This window comes from Prunus avium, chromosome 7 (assembly GCF_965620075.1).
Source record: "Prunus avium chromosome 7, drPruAviu1.hap1.1, whole genome shotgun sequence".
Classification (NCBI taxonomy): Eukaryota; Viridiplantae; Streptophyta; class Magnoliopsida; order Rosales; family Rosaceae; genus Prunus; species Prunus avium.
Window position 1 is genome coordinate 21,120,659 of NC_142290.1, and position 17,122 is coordinate 21,137,780.

Here is a 17,122-nt window from a genome sequence, read left to right on the forward strand (position 1 = left end):
TTGCTCGGGATGATCACAGCGTTCAGCTTGGCTGGCGAGGGGGAGCCGAGCTACGAACAGTTTGCCCAATTGTATAGTGTGACGAGGGCAAAGAGTGCTGATAATGGGGGTTGGGTGCAGTCCAACTGTCTATCGGCAGGGCAGCGTGGACATTTTGTGGTTGGGGTGCCGAGCTCCCAGAAGACGTGGCGTAAACGTCGAGTCATTGTGTCCGGTGATTGGGAATCGGCACCGGGAGTGATTGTAGAGAGGCGAATCCCTACATCCTTCCAGACAGTCGGTAGGGTAGAACCTGCCGTTCGGCAGTGGTTTTTTTTTTTTTTTTTTTTTTTTTTTTTACCGTTGGGAGTTTGTGTTTCAGTGTCCCTGAAACGGCCTGCTGCACCGATCAGAGAGATTGAAGCAATCGAGAGGGTGAGGGCGAAGATTTCCAAAGAAGATCGGTTCTTCAAGGAGCTGCTCTACTTCAAGAATTTGTTCAAGGCTGGGCTGATCGGTAGGGCCGAATACGACCAAAGAGTGAGAGAGGAGGAAGAAGAAAGAGGGCAGAGTAAGAGATGCCGTTCGGCAGTCAGTTATCCTTCATTTTCTCTAAATGCCGTTGGTTCCCTAACTTGTGTTTTGATACAGTGGCAGGTGGGAGGCCTATGAATGAGGCAACGAAGCGGCGCCTGGAGGGGCATGGGGCGCCGAAGGCGAAGGCGAAGAAGGGGGAGTCCCCCAGGCTGAAGAAAAAGAAGACGGCAAAGGCGTCTGGAGGGGCGTTGGCTGATGAGACAACGATTGCCGAAGAAACCAAGAGGGCTGAACGAGGGGACCTCCGTGCTTATCCCGGATGATGAGGTGGAGGCGGAGGGGCCAGTGAACGTTGCATGTCCTCGGAAGGCCGTGGCGTTTATCAACAGCATGATCGATGGCGCCCAAATGGAGTTATCTGAGATTGAGCAACTGTCGGTGAAGACGTTGCGTGAGCAGACCGGACGCGCCTTTCGGCTTCAGGCTGCAGTAAGTTTGTAGAGTTGATTTGTTGTCAAGTATCCGTTGATTCGGTATGTTCTAATCTATCCGTCGTTGTTGCAGGCTGAAATGGAAATTTGGCTCTGCGTCAAGCGGGCTGTGAATGCTGCCGAATGGTACCAGAAGAAATTCGAGGAGAGCCGTTCGAAAATTGCTGATGCTGGGAAGATGCTCCAGGAGGCGGATCGGCGTGCCGAAGAAAATGCGGCCAAAATAGCGGAGCTTGCGTCGAAGCTGGCGGCTACCGAGCTGGAGGTGGTGGCTGCTCAGGAGGCGAAGGCGGCGGTGGAGGTGGCGATGGATGCGGCCGAACGGTCGCATGCGAGGGAGCTGGAAGAGGCGAAGGCAAAAGCCGTTGCTGAATACCGTTCCACAGAGGAGTTCACGGTGATGTTGGATAGAGAGGTCATGGAGCAGTGTGATGACCTGCTGTACCGATTCAAGCGGTACAACGCAGATAAGAAGCTGAACATGAACTTTCTCCGGGATCCGCCTCTACTGCCGAAAGGGGTGACCGAAGAGATGGTGGAGGCGTACAAGGGCAAGGATGCCGAACCCGAAGATGCCGATGACACCGAATCCAGTAGCGAGGAGGAAGAGAACCACCCTGCACCAAACGCCTCGAGCGTGCCGATCGCTGAAGCTTCGACCGTTGCCAAGCCTGAAGGTGCAGCCGCAAATACCGAACCCCAAGCCCCTTAGGTTTTGTAATAATATTGATTTGGAAATTTATAAGATTTTTTGAACATGCCGAATGGCGGTGTGTAAAGACAAATGGCCCTTCTGTGGCCTGTTTATCTATGTTAAGTTTGTTTGGGTTTTATCTGCTATGTTCCTTAATTCCGTATGTGTGCATGCTGTATGTAGAATATTCTGGATATAATATTGCTATATGGTAATGCCGTACGTATAGAATAGGGAATTAAAATATATCGATTACAAAGGGAATGACCGAAGGTGACGACCGAAGGTGTGACCACTTTGTACAAAGGTGATGACCGAAGGTTCGTCCACTTTGTACGAAGGTGGTGACCGAAGGTGATAACCGAAGGTGTGTTCACTTGTAGTAATATTTGAGATGTTCTATATGCCAAGGATGGCCGAGGGTCTGACCATCGGTATCGCACAAACAATAAGTTCCCGGTCGGCAGACATTGACGACCTCGTAAGGACCTTCCCAAGATGGACCAAGGGTGCCCTCGCTGGAGTCCTTGGTGGCAAGAGAGATTTTACGTAGAACCCAGTCCCCCACTTTAAACGATCGGCGCTTGACGCGCGAGTCGTAGTAGCGAGAAGTCCGTTGTTTGTAGGCAGCATTCCGAAGCTGAGCCTGGGAACGGTGTTCATCAATGAGGTCCAGGTTGAGTGTGAGCTGGGCTTCGTTTTGCTCTGGCTTGTAAGATGCCTTTGGCACGAGGGTGCGTTGATCTCGACGGGGACAACGGCTTCGATACCGAAAGCAAGGGAAAATGGTGTTTCGCCTGTCGACCGTCGGTAGGAGGTGTTGATGGCCCATAGTGCTTCCGGAAGGAGATCGGGCCATGCTCCTTTAGCCGTCCCAAGCTTTTTCTTCAGCGTCCTCTTGATGATCTTGTTGATGGCTTCGACCTGGCCGTTCGATTGTGGATGTGCTGGGGAGGCGAAGAACAGGTTGATGCCGAATCGGTGGCATAGGTGCCGGAACTAAAAGGAGTCAAATTGTTTTCCGTTGTCGGTGATGATTGCGGTCGGAAGGCCGAACCGGCAAATAATATTCTTCCATACGAAATGTTCAACTCTGGCTGCGGTGATAGTTGCCAAGGCTTCGGCTTCGGTCCATTTAGTAAAGTAGTCGACAGCGACGATGGAAAACTTGAGCTGTCCCTTCCCTTGGGGCATGGGGCCGATGAGGTCTAAACCCCACTGAGCGAAGGGCCACGGGCTAACAATCGGAGTGAGCGGTTCGGCAGGGAGTTTCGGAACTGAGCCGAAACGCTGGCATTGATCGCACTTTTGAACGAGTGCGACGGCATCGATATGGAGTGTCGGCCAATAGTACCCCTGCCGAATGGTTTTGAAGGCTAGAGATCGGGCCCCAGAATGGTCTCCGCAGGCTCCTTCGTGAATCTCCCGTAAGACGTAGTTTCCTTGCTGCGGGGTCAGGCACCGAAGCAACGGCAAGGAATGGCCACGCCGATAGAGAATCTGATTCAAGATTAAGTAGCGTGCCGATCGGCGGCGGAGGGTTTTGGCCTCTGTTTTGTCATCTGGTAAAGTTCCGCTTGAGAGGTAAGCATATATTGGATCCACCTAGCTTGGATCCTGCCGAACGGCATGTACTTCGCATTCCATGGTGCTGCGCCGAGCGAGGATTTCGATCGGGACGTGGCGACCGACGTTGTCGTCAATTGCCGATGCCAGACGTGATAGGGCATCGGCGTGGCTGTTCTCAGATCTTGGGATCTGTTGAACCTGGAACGCGTCAAAGTGATGTAGCAACCGGCGGGCATGCGTCAAGTAGGCAGCCATCGAAGGATCTTTGGCCTCGAATTCAGTCAAAACCTGATTTACGACAAGTTGTGAGTCGCTGCATATCTTCAGCTGTCGAGCGCCCATTTCCTTGGCGAGCCGAAGGCCTGCTAACAGGGCTTCATATTCGGCTTCGTTGTTGGAAGCTTGGAAATGGAATCGGATGGCGTACTCGATGGTAGTTTGATCAGGGGCCTTGAGAACTAAGCCGGCCCCGCTGCCTTGTCGGTTGGACGAACCGTCTACGTAGAGAGTCCACAAAGGGAGTGATGAAATGAATGTGCCCTCGGAAGGATGGGCGAATGATGCTGCTGATTCCGAAACGGTATTGTCTGGTTTGGATCCTTCAGAGGTAGTCATTTCGGAGATGAAATCAGCCACGGCTTGTCCCTTCTCGGCAGGCCGAGGGTGATAGTGGATGTCGAATTCGTTGAGCTCAATTGCCCACTTCACTAGTCGACCTGATGTTTCCGGTCTTTGTAGTATCTGGCGTAGAGGCTGATTGGTGAGAACGGAAATGCTGTGAGCCTGGAAGTACGGCCGAAGCTTGCGTGCTGAGAGAACAAGAGCATAGGCAAGCTTTTCCAGCTCAGGGTACCGAATCTCGGCATCCTGCAAGGCGTGGCTGGTATAGAAAATTGGAAGCTCTATGCCGTTCGGCTTGCGAATGAGCACAGAGCTTAATGCCGTTGCCGATACGGATAGGTAGAGAGTTAACTCTTCGCCAGGAAGAGGGGTGGATAGCAGGGGCGCCCTGCTCATATAGGCCTTGAGGTCTTGGAAAGCGCAGTCGCATTCGGCTGTCCAGACAATCTGCCGTTTGCTTCCTTTGAGGGCTTTAAAGAAAGGGGCACATCGATCGGTAGCCTTGGATATAAACCGAGCCAGAGCGGCGACACGCCCTGTGAGGCTCTGGATATCCTTCTAAGTCTTCAGAATCTGCATGTCGAGCAAGGCCTTGATTTTTTCAGGATTGGCCTCGATGCCTCGTTGGCTGATCATGAAGCCAAGGAATTTGCCCGAGGAGACGCCGAAGGCACACTTACTTGGGTTGAGCCGCATGTTGTACTCCTTTAGGACGCTGAACATGAGGGAGAGGTTGTGGAGGTGAGAATCAGCTGTTTTGCTTTTGACCAGCATGTCATCTACATAAACCTCCATCGAGGTGCCGATGAGTTCAGAGAAAATTTTGTTAACCAAGCGCTGGTAGGTTGCCCCAGCGTTCTTCAAGCCGAATGGCATGACCTTGTAGCAGTAAAGCCCTTTGTCGGTAATGAATGCCGTATGTTCGCGATCGGTAGGGTGAGTATGCGTTCATAAAGCTAAGAAGTTCATGGCCTGCTATTGCGTCTACCATCTGATCGATCCTTGGCAGAGGAAAGCTATCCTTGGGGCAAGCCTTGTTTAAATCAGTATAGTCCTGACACATTCGCTAGGCACCGCTCGACTTCTTGACCAGCACTGAATTGGCCAGCCAAATTGGGTAAGTGACTTCCTGAATGAAGCCGATTGTTCGCAGTTTCTCTACCTCGATTCTCATTGCTTCATACCGTTCGGCATCATAGGCCCGCCGTTTCTGCCTGATGGGTTTGAAAGTGGGGCAGATGCTGAGCTTGTGGTTGATGACGCTCGGGGCGATGCCAGGCATGTCATCGTACGACCAAGCAAAGACTTCTGTATTGGCGCGCAAGAAGGCAATGAAATCGGTACGCAGTGCCGGACTCAAGGTGGTACCGATTCGAACATGTCGATCGGGCTCTGTTTCGGAGAGGACGACTGATTCCAAATCTTCAACGGGTTGTACTTGTGGGGTGACAGCTTCATCCCTGGGATCATCCGGTTTGTCCGCCCCTCTGCCGTTCGGCACAGTAGCGTTAGCGGCTACCGAGTATGCTTCGCGAGGCGTGGCGCGCGCTGAATCTTTGGTTGCTGAAACGTAACATGTCCGTGCACTCAACTGATCCCCTCGCACTTGGCCTACGCCGGCGTGGGTGGGGAACTTGAGGAGGAGCATGTGTGGTGACAGTATGGCTTTCATTCTGGTGAGCGCCGTCCTGCCGATGATGGCATTATACGCTGTTGGGCAATCGACTACCAAAAAGTGAGTATAAATGATCGTTCATCTGGGAATGGTGCCAACCGCAAACGGAAGCAGGACACTGCCGATAGGTTCGATCACATCACCAGAGAAGCTTAGGAGAGGGGTGATGTCCTTGTTCAGATGTTGCGGATCTATGCCGAGGCATTGGAAGCGTCGGCGAATAAGACATTGACCGAACTGCCGGTGTCGATGAGGATTCGGCCTACGTCGAAATCGGAAATGTCGACTCGGATGATCATGGGATCAGAGTGGGGGAAGATGATGCCTCGCTCTTCTTCTTCGGAAAAGGTAATAGGCTCCCAGCCGATTCGCTGGACTTTGTTGTTGCGGCCTTTATCTACGCTGAGGATCTAGGGGTACCGAACGGCATGCACATAATCTTTGATAGATCGGTTGCTAGTTTCGGCGATGGGTGTCCCTCCACTGATCATATTGATCTGCCGATTCGGTGGTTTATCCGAGGTTGGTTTAGTGCTCAAATACTGATCCAGCCTTCCTTCGTTGATGAGGCGCTCCACAATTTTCCGAATGGCAATACACGATTCTGTGTCGTGGCCATTGTATTGATGGTATCGGCAGAACACACCGGTGTCCTTCTCGCTCTGCCGAGGAAGCTTCCGGTTGTTCGGCTTCGGTATTATGTCCCCTTCGGTCAGGAGAACATGCTCATAAGTAGTGTTGAGCAAAGTGAAGATTTCCTCAGGTCGGTTCCTCTTCGGATCTCCGAAGGCGTTTCGCTTATCGGAGTCCTTGCCCTTTTTGTTACTGTCCTGCCGATCTCGGAAGTGGTCCTTCCGTTTGTTTCGCGGCTCGGAAAAAGCAGGGGCAGGGGGTGCCGTTCGGTAGGGGGCCGGATTTGTCGTCCGATCCGCCGGGAATGGGTCATAAGGTTGGGTCGAAGGCTGATCGGTCGGTACCGTTTTGGTTGGTAGAGCCGAAGCCGGCCCTTTGGAGTTGAAATGTTCGGCCTTGGCATGGATAGCTGCCTGCTTCATCAGTTTGGAGTAAGTGGTCCAGTTGCTGCTGTGAACCAGATAACGAAACTGAGACGACCGAAGGTCGCTTTTGAAGGCACCGAAGGCTGCCCTATCGTCAGTTTCTGGACATCGAGAGTACTCATGGCTGAACCTAGCCGCATATTCTCGCAGGGGCTCATCGTCCTGCTGCCGAACGGTATAGAGGTCGTCGGCGGAGTACAGGCGATCGATCTGAATCATAAAATGGTTGAGGAAGGTTTGCTTCAACTGATCAAAAGTGTCAACCGTATCTGGCTCCATTCGGTAGAACCAATTCAGAGCGGCTCCGGTCAGGGTGGAGGGGAATAGCAAACATTGGCCTTCATCCGTCAGTCCTTTGCAACCCAACGCGGAGTGCTTGGACCTCTTTCTCGTGTCTGAATGTCCGGATTCGATTGGTGAATGGCCCTGGCTGTACCGTTCCCCACGTTGGTGTCCGAGCCTGGTTTTGTTCCTTCTCAATGCGATTCATCTTCTGTAGGAGGAGACGAATAGTCGGATCGGTAGAGGGAAGATCGTCACCAAAGGGCTCGATCGCTTGGTTCCCCGTGCGTCGGTCAGCATTGTGACCTCGTTTGTCTTGGGCTGCCGTTCGGCTGGGGCTTCTCTTGTAGTTTCCTTTTCGCCGATCGTTGTCCAGGTTCGATCGGTGGCTGTAGTGTTTTGCAGAGGGCCCCGCTGATGAGATGGTGGTTCCTGGAGATGTTGGAACGTAATCTGATTCGTCCGTCTCTTCCAGGCCGATCGTGTCATACCGCCGGCGTATGGGGGATTTTGATCCGAGAGCCTCCAATCGTCGATCGTCGAGCTTCGCCCGGACCTCGATGGGCGAGGGCTGCCATTCCTTTCGTCGATCGTTGATCCTATCGCGGCAATCGGAATAAACTCGATATTCTGGATGGCGCTCCTTTGGAGTGGGCACGAATAGTCTTCGGGAGACAGACGGCTCGTTTGCGGCTTGCTGCTTCCCTCTATGCTGGACAGTGGGCTTCCGTACGCTTTTAAGCGATTTCTCCTGCCGAAGCTGTGTGGTTGGTTCCCGACTGTTCTGCAACTGGGCGGAGAGTGTTTGTTGATGATGCAGCTGCCTCTGGGTGTCATCCAGTTTAGAGGCGAGAATATTGTTGTGCTCCTGCATCCTTGCCATATCCTACTGTAGGTTCTCCATACGAGCCTCCAGAGTGGTCGGTCGAGCAGGCGGTTTTGTTCGTGGCGTCTGTAGTGAAGGAGCTAAACTTGGCTCACCACCGAGGCCGAGAATAGGGCCATCGGAAGGGAGGATCGAAGATGGATTCATTTTTTGGTCTCAGAGCTTTTTAGATATGGGTTTAATCGATAAGCGATTCCCACAGACGGCGCCAATCTGTTGGCACTAAAACTGAACAGATAGAGATGAGTGCAACTTACAAGTGGTGAGGACGATCTAGCAGATCGATTGAGTGATGGATGTAGATTCTTCTTGTCCTTGGATGCTGATCCTGAATAGAAGAGAGTTGAGATTCGTGAGGTCTATGGAACCGGTGTGGAACCAGCCTAAGACCCTCCGATGGTAAAGTAAGTTTGTTTCTAAGAGCTCTTGCTGTTGACCATATAAAAGTATAATAGTCAAGCTGAAAAGTCTTACCCCTGTACTGTGGTGAAGGGGCCTATTTATAAGGGGCATTTTGTGTACTTTTAGTACTCATTTTCGATGTGGGACTCGTGGGAGGGCCCTCTGAGGTCGACACGAGTCTTTAGATATTTTGGGCGGATACTTCGAGGTTGATTCTGTACAATCGGTAAGGGATGCCGATTGTAGACAAGTTGAGCCTGTGATGGCTGTTCGCAGCTCCGAGACAATGCCATCGGTGCCTGATGCCGATTGTCCGAGGCCCTGGGTACTTGGGCGAGTGAGCTAAGATCCACGTGTCGTTGTACGAGTGGAGGGTCAGATACGGTACAAACAGAAATTATTAATTAAATGAGGATAATATGTGAAATCATATTTTTTTTCATATTAAAAAAATAAAAATAAAAATGAAATCAGATAATAGATCTTACTTTGACGGAACATAACTACCCATGTTACCTTTTCTTAATTCTAAAAATAAAATTAAAAAAGAAAAAAGAAAACCAATTGGCACATGCGTGAGGGCTAGTTATTAAATTATGTATCTTTACACGTTGCATTTTAGTCATTTTATTGTTAAATTATTTATTTTTGCCTAGTATATGGTTTATCTTTTAGGGGTACTATAGACTTTTCGCCGGGCAATAGTGAAAGCCGTGGTCAAAGTGGAAGCTGAGGATCACACCTTAAGCAATCCGTGGAAACTCACACAGAGAACTAAATTTCCTATTTGTAATATTTATAAAATATTGTCATGAAAAATAATCGATGGAAATTATTTTGACTAGGCGTTGATGGTTGTGAAGGGTATAATTTGTTAGAGTTTTTAAATAGCTCCAAAAATAATAATAATATTTTTGTTGTATTTAACTCTAGCTGAAACCATTTCTTGCCATTCGGCAGGCTCAGTGGTTCAGTGCCGACCCATGGCCAGACTTGGAACTAGTCTCCAAACAAGACTCTTTTGACTAGTTGCTGGCTATATGAATTGCACATATACAAGTGGTTGGGGCAGCTCTTTTAACTTGTTACTTGTTGCTTGCTTATATGAATTGCACATATACAAGAGTAAGGCAATTCAATGTTCATGATACATATGATGCAAAGCAAATGAATCTTTTATCAATGTTTGTTTTTTAGTCATCGGAGTTTTGCTGCTAAGGTTTCTTTGGATTGAATCTATTTTTTTTCTAAAGTATTGTAGGAGAAAACATTTGTTTAAAGTATTAATAATTTTTACTAAAAAATTCAAGGGTATTGTTGGAAAATTGAACACTTTGTCATTCCTAATACTACACCTTATTTCAGTTTTTTCACATGAAATTCTTAGGTACGAAGACAAAGAAAAATATACATTTCACGAGATTGATATACTATTTGCATCTATATACATATATGAAATTATCTAATTTGTGTGTATGTGTGTGTTTTTTTCAATGGATCAGAGTAAAAACAATCATATAGTGCAAAGGCAGAAAGTTTCCAAGATGGCCGTACCTCTAATATCCTTGTAGGTGTAAGTTTCTCCACCAACTGCTATGAGAAATGTAACGTTGAATGAAAAATCACGAAGATGAGGCAATCAAGGAGAAGGCAATACAAACAACTGAATTATGAGAAATATGAAAGCAATGCATAAGCAGAGAACTCAAATGGAAAAGCCACTATGAGTTTTCGTACGCTATAAATAGACAAGGGAAAAGATAACGAACCAGCATTGCTTCAAGAGAAGGTAATTCCAAGCAAACCCGAATTTCCTAGAAGCATCTGATCCAAAGCTTAATTACATACGAAGTTTGCTTGTTATATATATAGAAGCATCTCATCCCCAAAAGCAAAAAAAAAAAAAAAAAAAAACAAGCCTCTATGCCAAGGCAACGAAAAGTGAAGGAGAGCTTGACGCAATGGACAAAGTGAAAAAGAATTGGATGCATTGCTTACAAATATGGACAAGAGGGGAAGACTAAGAAAGCGATGCAATTATGGAATTTGGGGTTATGGAGGAATCCACACATCATCGAGGATGAGAAGAACCTCTTATCACTGGATCCTTCATGTACATCATTCACCCCTACACCTAACAATAAATCGATTGATTTTACACTGGAGTCTAATCCAACTGAGTTCTTCACAGAAGTAAACGACGAAGGATGTAATCTTTTCCATATCACATTGATAATATCTTTGATGAGCATGGTTGGGAACCTACAACATGATTTAATGGGATCAAAGTTTAGATATGTTTTTATAATATAGGATCTGACTGAAACTAATTAAACGATTGTCCTCGGATTTAATCTTGGCCAGAGAGGATTTAGATGTACTTGCATTGAAGCACAAAGACAGCAAAGATTTCTTCAAGACAGGGTATTGACCCATTGTTCCACATCGACCAGTTGAAAGAAGGAGGAGAACGGAGCTGTGTCAAGAGCTGGTTTTGTGATTGTTTCCATAGAAGTGATTAGCAAAATCACTTGGTGACTCAGTCTACCAACATATATGAAAGTGCTTTTGGGCATAAGTTCTTTAGATGTTATTTATAGGGTTTCACTACCGAAGATGAAAGGGTGATGCACTTTCACAGTTGAAGAAAAATTTTAGAGTCCCATGTCAAAACACACTCGAAAAATGATTATAATGGCTTACTACTTTGTTATCATCACACAATGCTTATAAGAGAATTTTTTTTCTTCTCTTGTTTAAATCTGAATTTCTCTGTTTTGATGTTGATTATTTTTATTTGCTTATTGGTGACAATATGTGGTACATAAAAATTCCGTATATATGAATTATTTTTTTTGGACGAAAAGGAACTTCATTAAGAGGCAAAAGCCACGAGCAGAAAATAAAAACTATGTCAGCACACACTCAACCAAAGCAAGCAAGTGGAGAGGCTAACTGATCGGTTCATAATTGTATATCATTTTGTACCATTCTAGCTTATGATTTGGTTATGTTTTTGAGTTAAACTTGTGCTTTTAATCCTTTTTGTGTTTATCTTTCAGTTCATTGAGCTTTAGGTAATAATGAGGGCTTTGGATAGTAAATGATGCAATCCATGCATGTTAGGGCCTAATTTGGATGAATGGATGAAGAGCTTAAAGACAAACTCAATTTTGGCTACAGTCCCCTGCCAGCCCAGTTTCGTAGGTCATATTGCAAGCTTTGTTTCAGCAACCTACATAGCTCGGATGAGGCCACATTCTTCATGAAAGTTGTTCCAATGGGTGTATACTATAACATATCCGAAATTCAGCCCCATTGGATAATTGTGGAGTCTGTTACCTAGCAAACACAGAGCCATGCTCAGGATGGATTTTATCAGCGCGCAAAATGAGTTAGCAATTTGTTTTGGCCTTAACTTCCTCCTCCGACCTTGGATTGGCCCAAATGATATATGGCTGGAAAGAAGACATTCTGAACTTCAAGTTTGAGTGCTTAAAGTCTTAATTTGCTTAAGGGAAGCCCAATTCGTAAGCCCTTGAAGTTGCTGGTCATGCTGACCTCAGGATGAGCTATTATTTCTGGTTGGAAGCTTGGTCATGGTGACATGAAGATGAGCTAGGGCTGCTGGTGGGATTTATTAGTGAAGTGCATCAACCATTTCAGATTTTATAATGGAAGTGTTGTATGCATTAGTGAAGTGCATCAACCATTTCAGATTTTATAAAACAAAGTGTTGTATGCATTAGCCATACTTAATTCAGATTTTCAGCTTCCTTAGGCCTATATATAGTGAGGTTTCCCAAGCTTGTAAACACACCCCAAGGGGGGGAGCTCTCAAACACTTCTCTAGAGCTCCCTTCCCTTCTCTCCCTCAAATCCTCTTAGTTTCTCTTTCTAGTTTTCAATTGTTATAATGAGATCTTTGTGCTGAAATTCTCCTTAAGTTTTTCCAAGTTCTACTTAATTTTCATTGTTATGTAAATTCTTTTCTTTAGTTTCAAGTTTGATTCGTTTCCAAGTTTCAATTATGATTTTTGTTCTTATTCATTATGCTTATAAGTTAATATGCTAGTTTGAATGATTGATCACCATTTAGGCTTGCATGTTAGCTATCTTGGTTTGAATTAAGAGTAGACACCATGCTTTAATTCGAATTGAACTATGAATAGGAAGAGTATGTATGGACATTCGACAACAGGGATTAGATACATGCTTGGTTGTTTAAATTGTTCTTCTATGCTTAATGGGTTCCTAATGCTTAATTTTAGGTTAGACAACAAATGATCAAATTAGGGAATTAGGAACACAAGGTTATGACCACACACCATGGCTTAATCATACTTTAGCTAGAATCAATCCATTAATCTAAATTGAACTTGGGAACTTATCTGCTTGAGTTAGTTATTTTCTTTCTTTCTTGTTGTATTTATTTCCTTTTGTTTTCATTTATGTTTTGTGTAGGGAAATGAATTGGATCATTCAATCACCAATCCTCGTGGGATCGACCTCGCACTTACATATGCTAAACTACCAACGGCTCGTGCACTTGCGAGTATCACAAGTTGAGGATGCAACTGAATCCATTTTGGTGCAGCTGTATCTACACAACAAGTTTTTGGCGCCGTTGCCGGGGATTGGCAACATAGTTTGGTTCTATTTCTTTTCCCTACTTGTTTTATTTTTATTTTTCATTTTCATGTTTTTCTAGACAATTTCAAGTTTTAAAGTTAATGACGTTAATGGACAAGTTGTGTTTGTAGTCCAACAGAAAAGGACAATTGCCCAACAAGCAAGAGAACTGGGTTTAAGTCCCAGCTTACACAACCCATTGGTGCTTGTTGCTTTGAAGCATGGAATTGGATGTGTGTTGATTTTCCTTTTCATTTTAGTTTTTATTTCCTAATCCTTTTAATTCCATTTCAAGTTTGTGTGTTTGTTTTAGCAATTTATGATAGCTTAATAAAAATGGAGAGAGATGGCAACCTCAATCATAAGAATGGGAAGTGTGGAGCAATGGGAGAAGTCGCGACCTCCAAGTGCATCACATTCGACCTAATCGCTTCAAGGGGGAGCATTTCAATCCTTTCTCTTCTTTGAATTATGTTTCTTTCCGTCATTGTTTTTACCTTTTGGTCCGCGTTGAGTTCTTTGTTTTTCTGTGCTGAATCCAACCATATAAAGAACGTAAAATTTGGACTTACGGTTGGAAAGTTATAGCCTAAAAACTGAACAGAGGTCGAAGCTGAAAAACATAGAAACGAATCTGTCCAAATGGTGATAAACGGGTGATAGAAAGTGCTGTTTGTGTTTTTCTTTGGTTTATTGGTTTGTTTCTTTTAGTACAACAATTTATGTTGTTTGTTTGAATTTGTTTAGAGTACTTAGTTCATTTTCGTTTATGGTTTGTTGTTCCATTTTATCTTAATTTGTTTTTGTTTCTTATCTTAAAAATTTTAAAAAATTTTTCATATGAGCTGACTTATGGTAACTCCAGTGAGCACTTCCGTCAATACAGTGTCTAGGAGTTCTATAGGCGACACCTTCGGTGTCTAAGGAGTTTGGGTTTTAAGCGGGACCATTGTGACCCCTCCAACCTTCCCGGATCCCCTGGCTGTGTTTTCTGAGGCCCTTAACTGGTCATCCATGAGTTGCTTGTATATTCGTGTGTTTTTAAATTAAGTTTTTTTTATTTTTTTTTTATTTTCTTTGTTTTCTTTTCTGTTAAGTCTTTGTTTTTGTTTTGTTAAGTTAGTTTATGTATTTATTTACGTGGTATGGTTAGTTAGTTTTTTTTTTTCTCTGAGTGTTAAAAACAAACTTTATTTCAATTCAAACATTGCATAAAAACAAAAAAAACAAAAAAAACAAAAACAAAAAAAACAACATCATCATCATCTTCATCATCATCTTCTTCATCTTCTTCATCTCCATCATCATCATGGCTTGCCTCTATTTTCTCGCACTTGTAGAATCTGCAGCAGCTCCACATGGTCCTCATTTTTTCTCTGCAGTGCTTCCACGTGCTGATTGGCACAGTAGAGCCGCTTCTGCAAGTCCGCCACCATAGCCTTCAAGGAACCTATTTCCTCGCTCATCGCGGCACACTCCCGTGTTCTCGCCAGCAATCGCATGCCCAAATTGGTAGCCGAGACAGCGTGAAGTACAGTTAAATTGTGGGACTCCTCCACCGCTGCCTTGTCAGACCTCTGTGCCACATGCAGATGATCTGTCGGTGTGAGCTTGTTACCAATCATGCCTCCCAACAGCGCTGCTCTGTTCGGCATTGCCTCAGAAAAGTTCGGTATTATCTCAGCAAAGTTTGAGGCTGTACCGTGATGATATGTGGAGTTTGGGAAGACATGGTTTGGAGGAACCCTTATCTGCGCATTCGGTGGCGCAAGGGACAATTCAAGGTTAAGATCATCAAGGTGAGTGCATGAGGATGCCATTTGTTTTGCTTCTGAATTTTTTGATGTTTTTCCTTGAGTTTGCAGGAAGAAATGCTGGGTATCATCCGCTTGCAGAGGTGTGGTTTAAATAGACATATGCTGATGAGAGAGAGCCAACACCATTTCAGATTTCCCGGGCATGCTCGACCTAATCGCTTCAAGGGGGAGCACCTTTACTTTACTTTTCTTTTTTTTTCCTCCGTGTTTTCTGGTGTTTAATGTTTTTGCCGGTTACTTTCATTTTCTAGAGCTTTGTGTTTTTGCTTTTCCCTTTCGGCTATCATCTTTAGTTTATTTTAGTTAGGGAAATGTGTTTTCTTTTCCGTTTGTCGTCTTTATTTTATTTTAGTTGGGAAGTGTGTTTTCTTTTTCTTTTTCTTTCTGCAACCTTACTCTTTTATTTCCGAAACAAAATAACGAAAATACAAAAACAACAAAATAAAATAAAAACAACAATAATGCAGTAGGAAATCATTTCTTCTCGGTGCTTGGTGTCTCGACCATTGGAGCTTTGAGTTTGGCCCTCTGGCTGTCCTCTTCCGGGGCTTCACGCACAGCTTCTTGGGGCTCATCACTTGAGCTCCCAAAGATCGCAATCTTAGCTTGAGCGTAACTACTCTCGCGATCTGCTTGTTTGCGTTTACCCGGTCGGTCTAGGTCCTCCAGCTGTTTTCGCATGTCGCGAGAGTACAACTCTACCATTTTTGATAGGTTTTTATTCTCGTCCCGCAATACTTCTAGCTGGTGTCGATTCACCTCCACTATCCTTGACCTCTCCCTTTTCAAGCTTTTTATAGCAGTCTGACACTCCTCAACCATACTTCGCTCCGCCGCCAACTGACCTTTCAGCACCTCTACCTCATGGGACTTCGCAAGTAGGCGATGACCCAAACTTGCGACTGTTGCCGTACTCTGCACGCTCAGTGCCAGGGCATCGCTCACGACCCGGTTGTCATCCCTTGTCCCCAGAACACGTATATCTTTAGGAGTCACTAAATTTCTAGCCACTCCAATGGCAACATCGTTGTCCAGGAGTATTGAGTCAGTTACTGTCACAGGCCCCCGTGCGGAAGCAAAGTAGGGCATCCATACTGGTGCCGCTGCTTGGCCTCGTGTCTGAGTCGGTGGAGCTAGGTTGAGATCCAACGAAAATGGGTAGTTAGAGGCCATTTGATTTCTCACTCTCTTTTCTTCTTTCTTTCTTTTCTCTTTTGTGTGTTTCTGAGTTTGTGTTTTTTTACCCTTTCTTTTTACCTTTTATAGACTTAGTCTGCTAAACCCTAGCCGCTGCGGTTCTGAGTTCTGTGCGGCCCTTACCGCTTATCTCTATATGTCGCCGCACCCGTTTCCCAACCCCCTTAATTGCATTTTCACCTTTCACCACCTTCTAGTGAAAAAGTCGTCCCGCTTCACCCAAGAAGCCAATAATTCTGGCTTGGGGGATGTGACTGCTGCCTCTGCACGCCGACACGTCCCTCACCCCTTTCACCCGTGACTCCCCAGGAACCAAGGCATCAGGGACCACGCTCTTCCTTTTCAGAAATCACACTCTTTGCGCTCCCAATGCACATTTTTTTTTTAAATTAAAAAAAATAAAAATAAAAAATAAAAAATAAACGTCTGGGCTTCGGATTTTATTGTGGGTCGGGTTTTCACCGTTGTTTAGGTTTCAAGGTGGGTTAACTTTCTTTTGGGTTGGGCTTTTAATTGTTTGGGTTTTGGTTTGCGTAAGACTGTTTGTTTAGGGCTTTTTGTTTCGACTGTTTTACTGTTTCATTTCTTTTTATTTGTTTGTTTGTTTTGTAATTTTTATTTTGTAATTATTTTATTTTATTTTATTTTTGTTTTTTGTTTTATTTATTTATTTATTTGCTTTAATACCTTCAATTGTTATGTTTGACATTGCTTGTGCCTAAATTTTAAACATTGAGGACAATGTTCATTTCTAGGTTTGGGGGTATTGGAGTTTAGCATGTAAATTTGGTTTTTCCTTAATTTATTTTTTTATTTTTTTATTTGCTTGTTTTTATTTTTATTTTATTTTGTTAAGTCTTGCTTTTATTTTGATTTTGATTTTGATTTTGATTTTATTCACTTTCCGAATACATTTGATGAGATTGTGATAAATGTTTGCATGACTTAAATGAAAATTGAATTTTATTTATTATTTATTTTGTTTTCCTTGTAAATTTTTATTGTAAAAAAAAAATTAATTAATTAATTAATTTGGCATCGTTCTAGCATGACATGTTCGAAACCTTCTTTGCACTTGCCATTTGTTTCATAATTTTCCAATTAAAGGATTTGCATGACCCAAATAATTGTATCAAGCATAAATTAGACTTATATAACCATATAATGTGAGCTTTTGAGCCTTGTGCTTCATTTCATGAGTGTTATACACATACTCTTATTTTCTTGTCATCAAAGTTGTTGTTTGATCTCATTATTCATTGATTTGGTTGATCACTTAAAA

The 17,122-nt window shown here is 44.5% G+C and overlaps 2 protein-coding genes across 2 annotated transcripts; both read right to left on the bottom strand.

The window, feature by feature from the left end:
* Window positions 1-338: 338 nt before the first annotated feature.
* LOC148293105 (uncharacterized) lies at window positions 339-4,824 on the bottom strand. Its single transcript, XM_088244827.1, has one exon. The coding sequence runs from the start codon at window positions 4,285-4,287 to the stop codon at window positions 3,307-3,309; it is 981 nt and encodes a 326-aa protein (XP_088100953.1). The 5' UTR covers window positions 4,288-4,824; the 3' UTR covers window positions 339-3,306.
* Window positions 4,825-4,828: 4 nt separating this feature from the next.
* LOC110769717 (uncharacterized) lies at window positions 4,829-9,883 on the bottom strand. Its single transcript, XM_088244828.1, has 3 exons — window positions 9,749-9,883; window positions 8,267-8,536; window positions 4,829-8,120 (listed from the first exon to the last, which is right to left on the bottom strand). Exon 3 carries the CDS (start codon window positions 6,901-6,903, stop codon window positions 5,977-5,979), a length of 927 nt encoding a protein of 308 aa, XP_088100954.1. The 5' UTR covers window positions 6,904-8,120; window positions 8,267-8,536; window positions 9,749-9,883; the 3' UTR covers window positions 4,829-5,976.
* Window positions 9,884-17,122: the final 7,239 nt, after the last annotated feature.

Bases quoted from the DNA above. Each gene is read 5' to 3' on its own strand.
- LOC110769717 (XM_088244828.1), bottom strand. From the start codon at position 6,903: ATGGAGCCAGATACGGTTGACACTTTTGATCAGTTGAAGCAAACCTTC.
- LOC148293105 (XM_088244827.1), bottom strand. From the start codon at position 4,287: ATGAGCAGGGCGCCCCTGCTATCCACCCCTCTTCCTGGCGAAGAGTTA.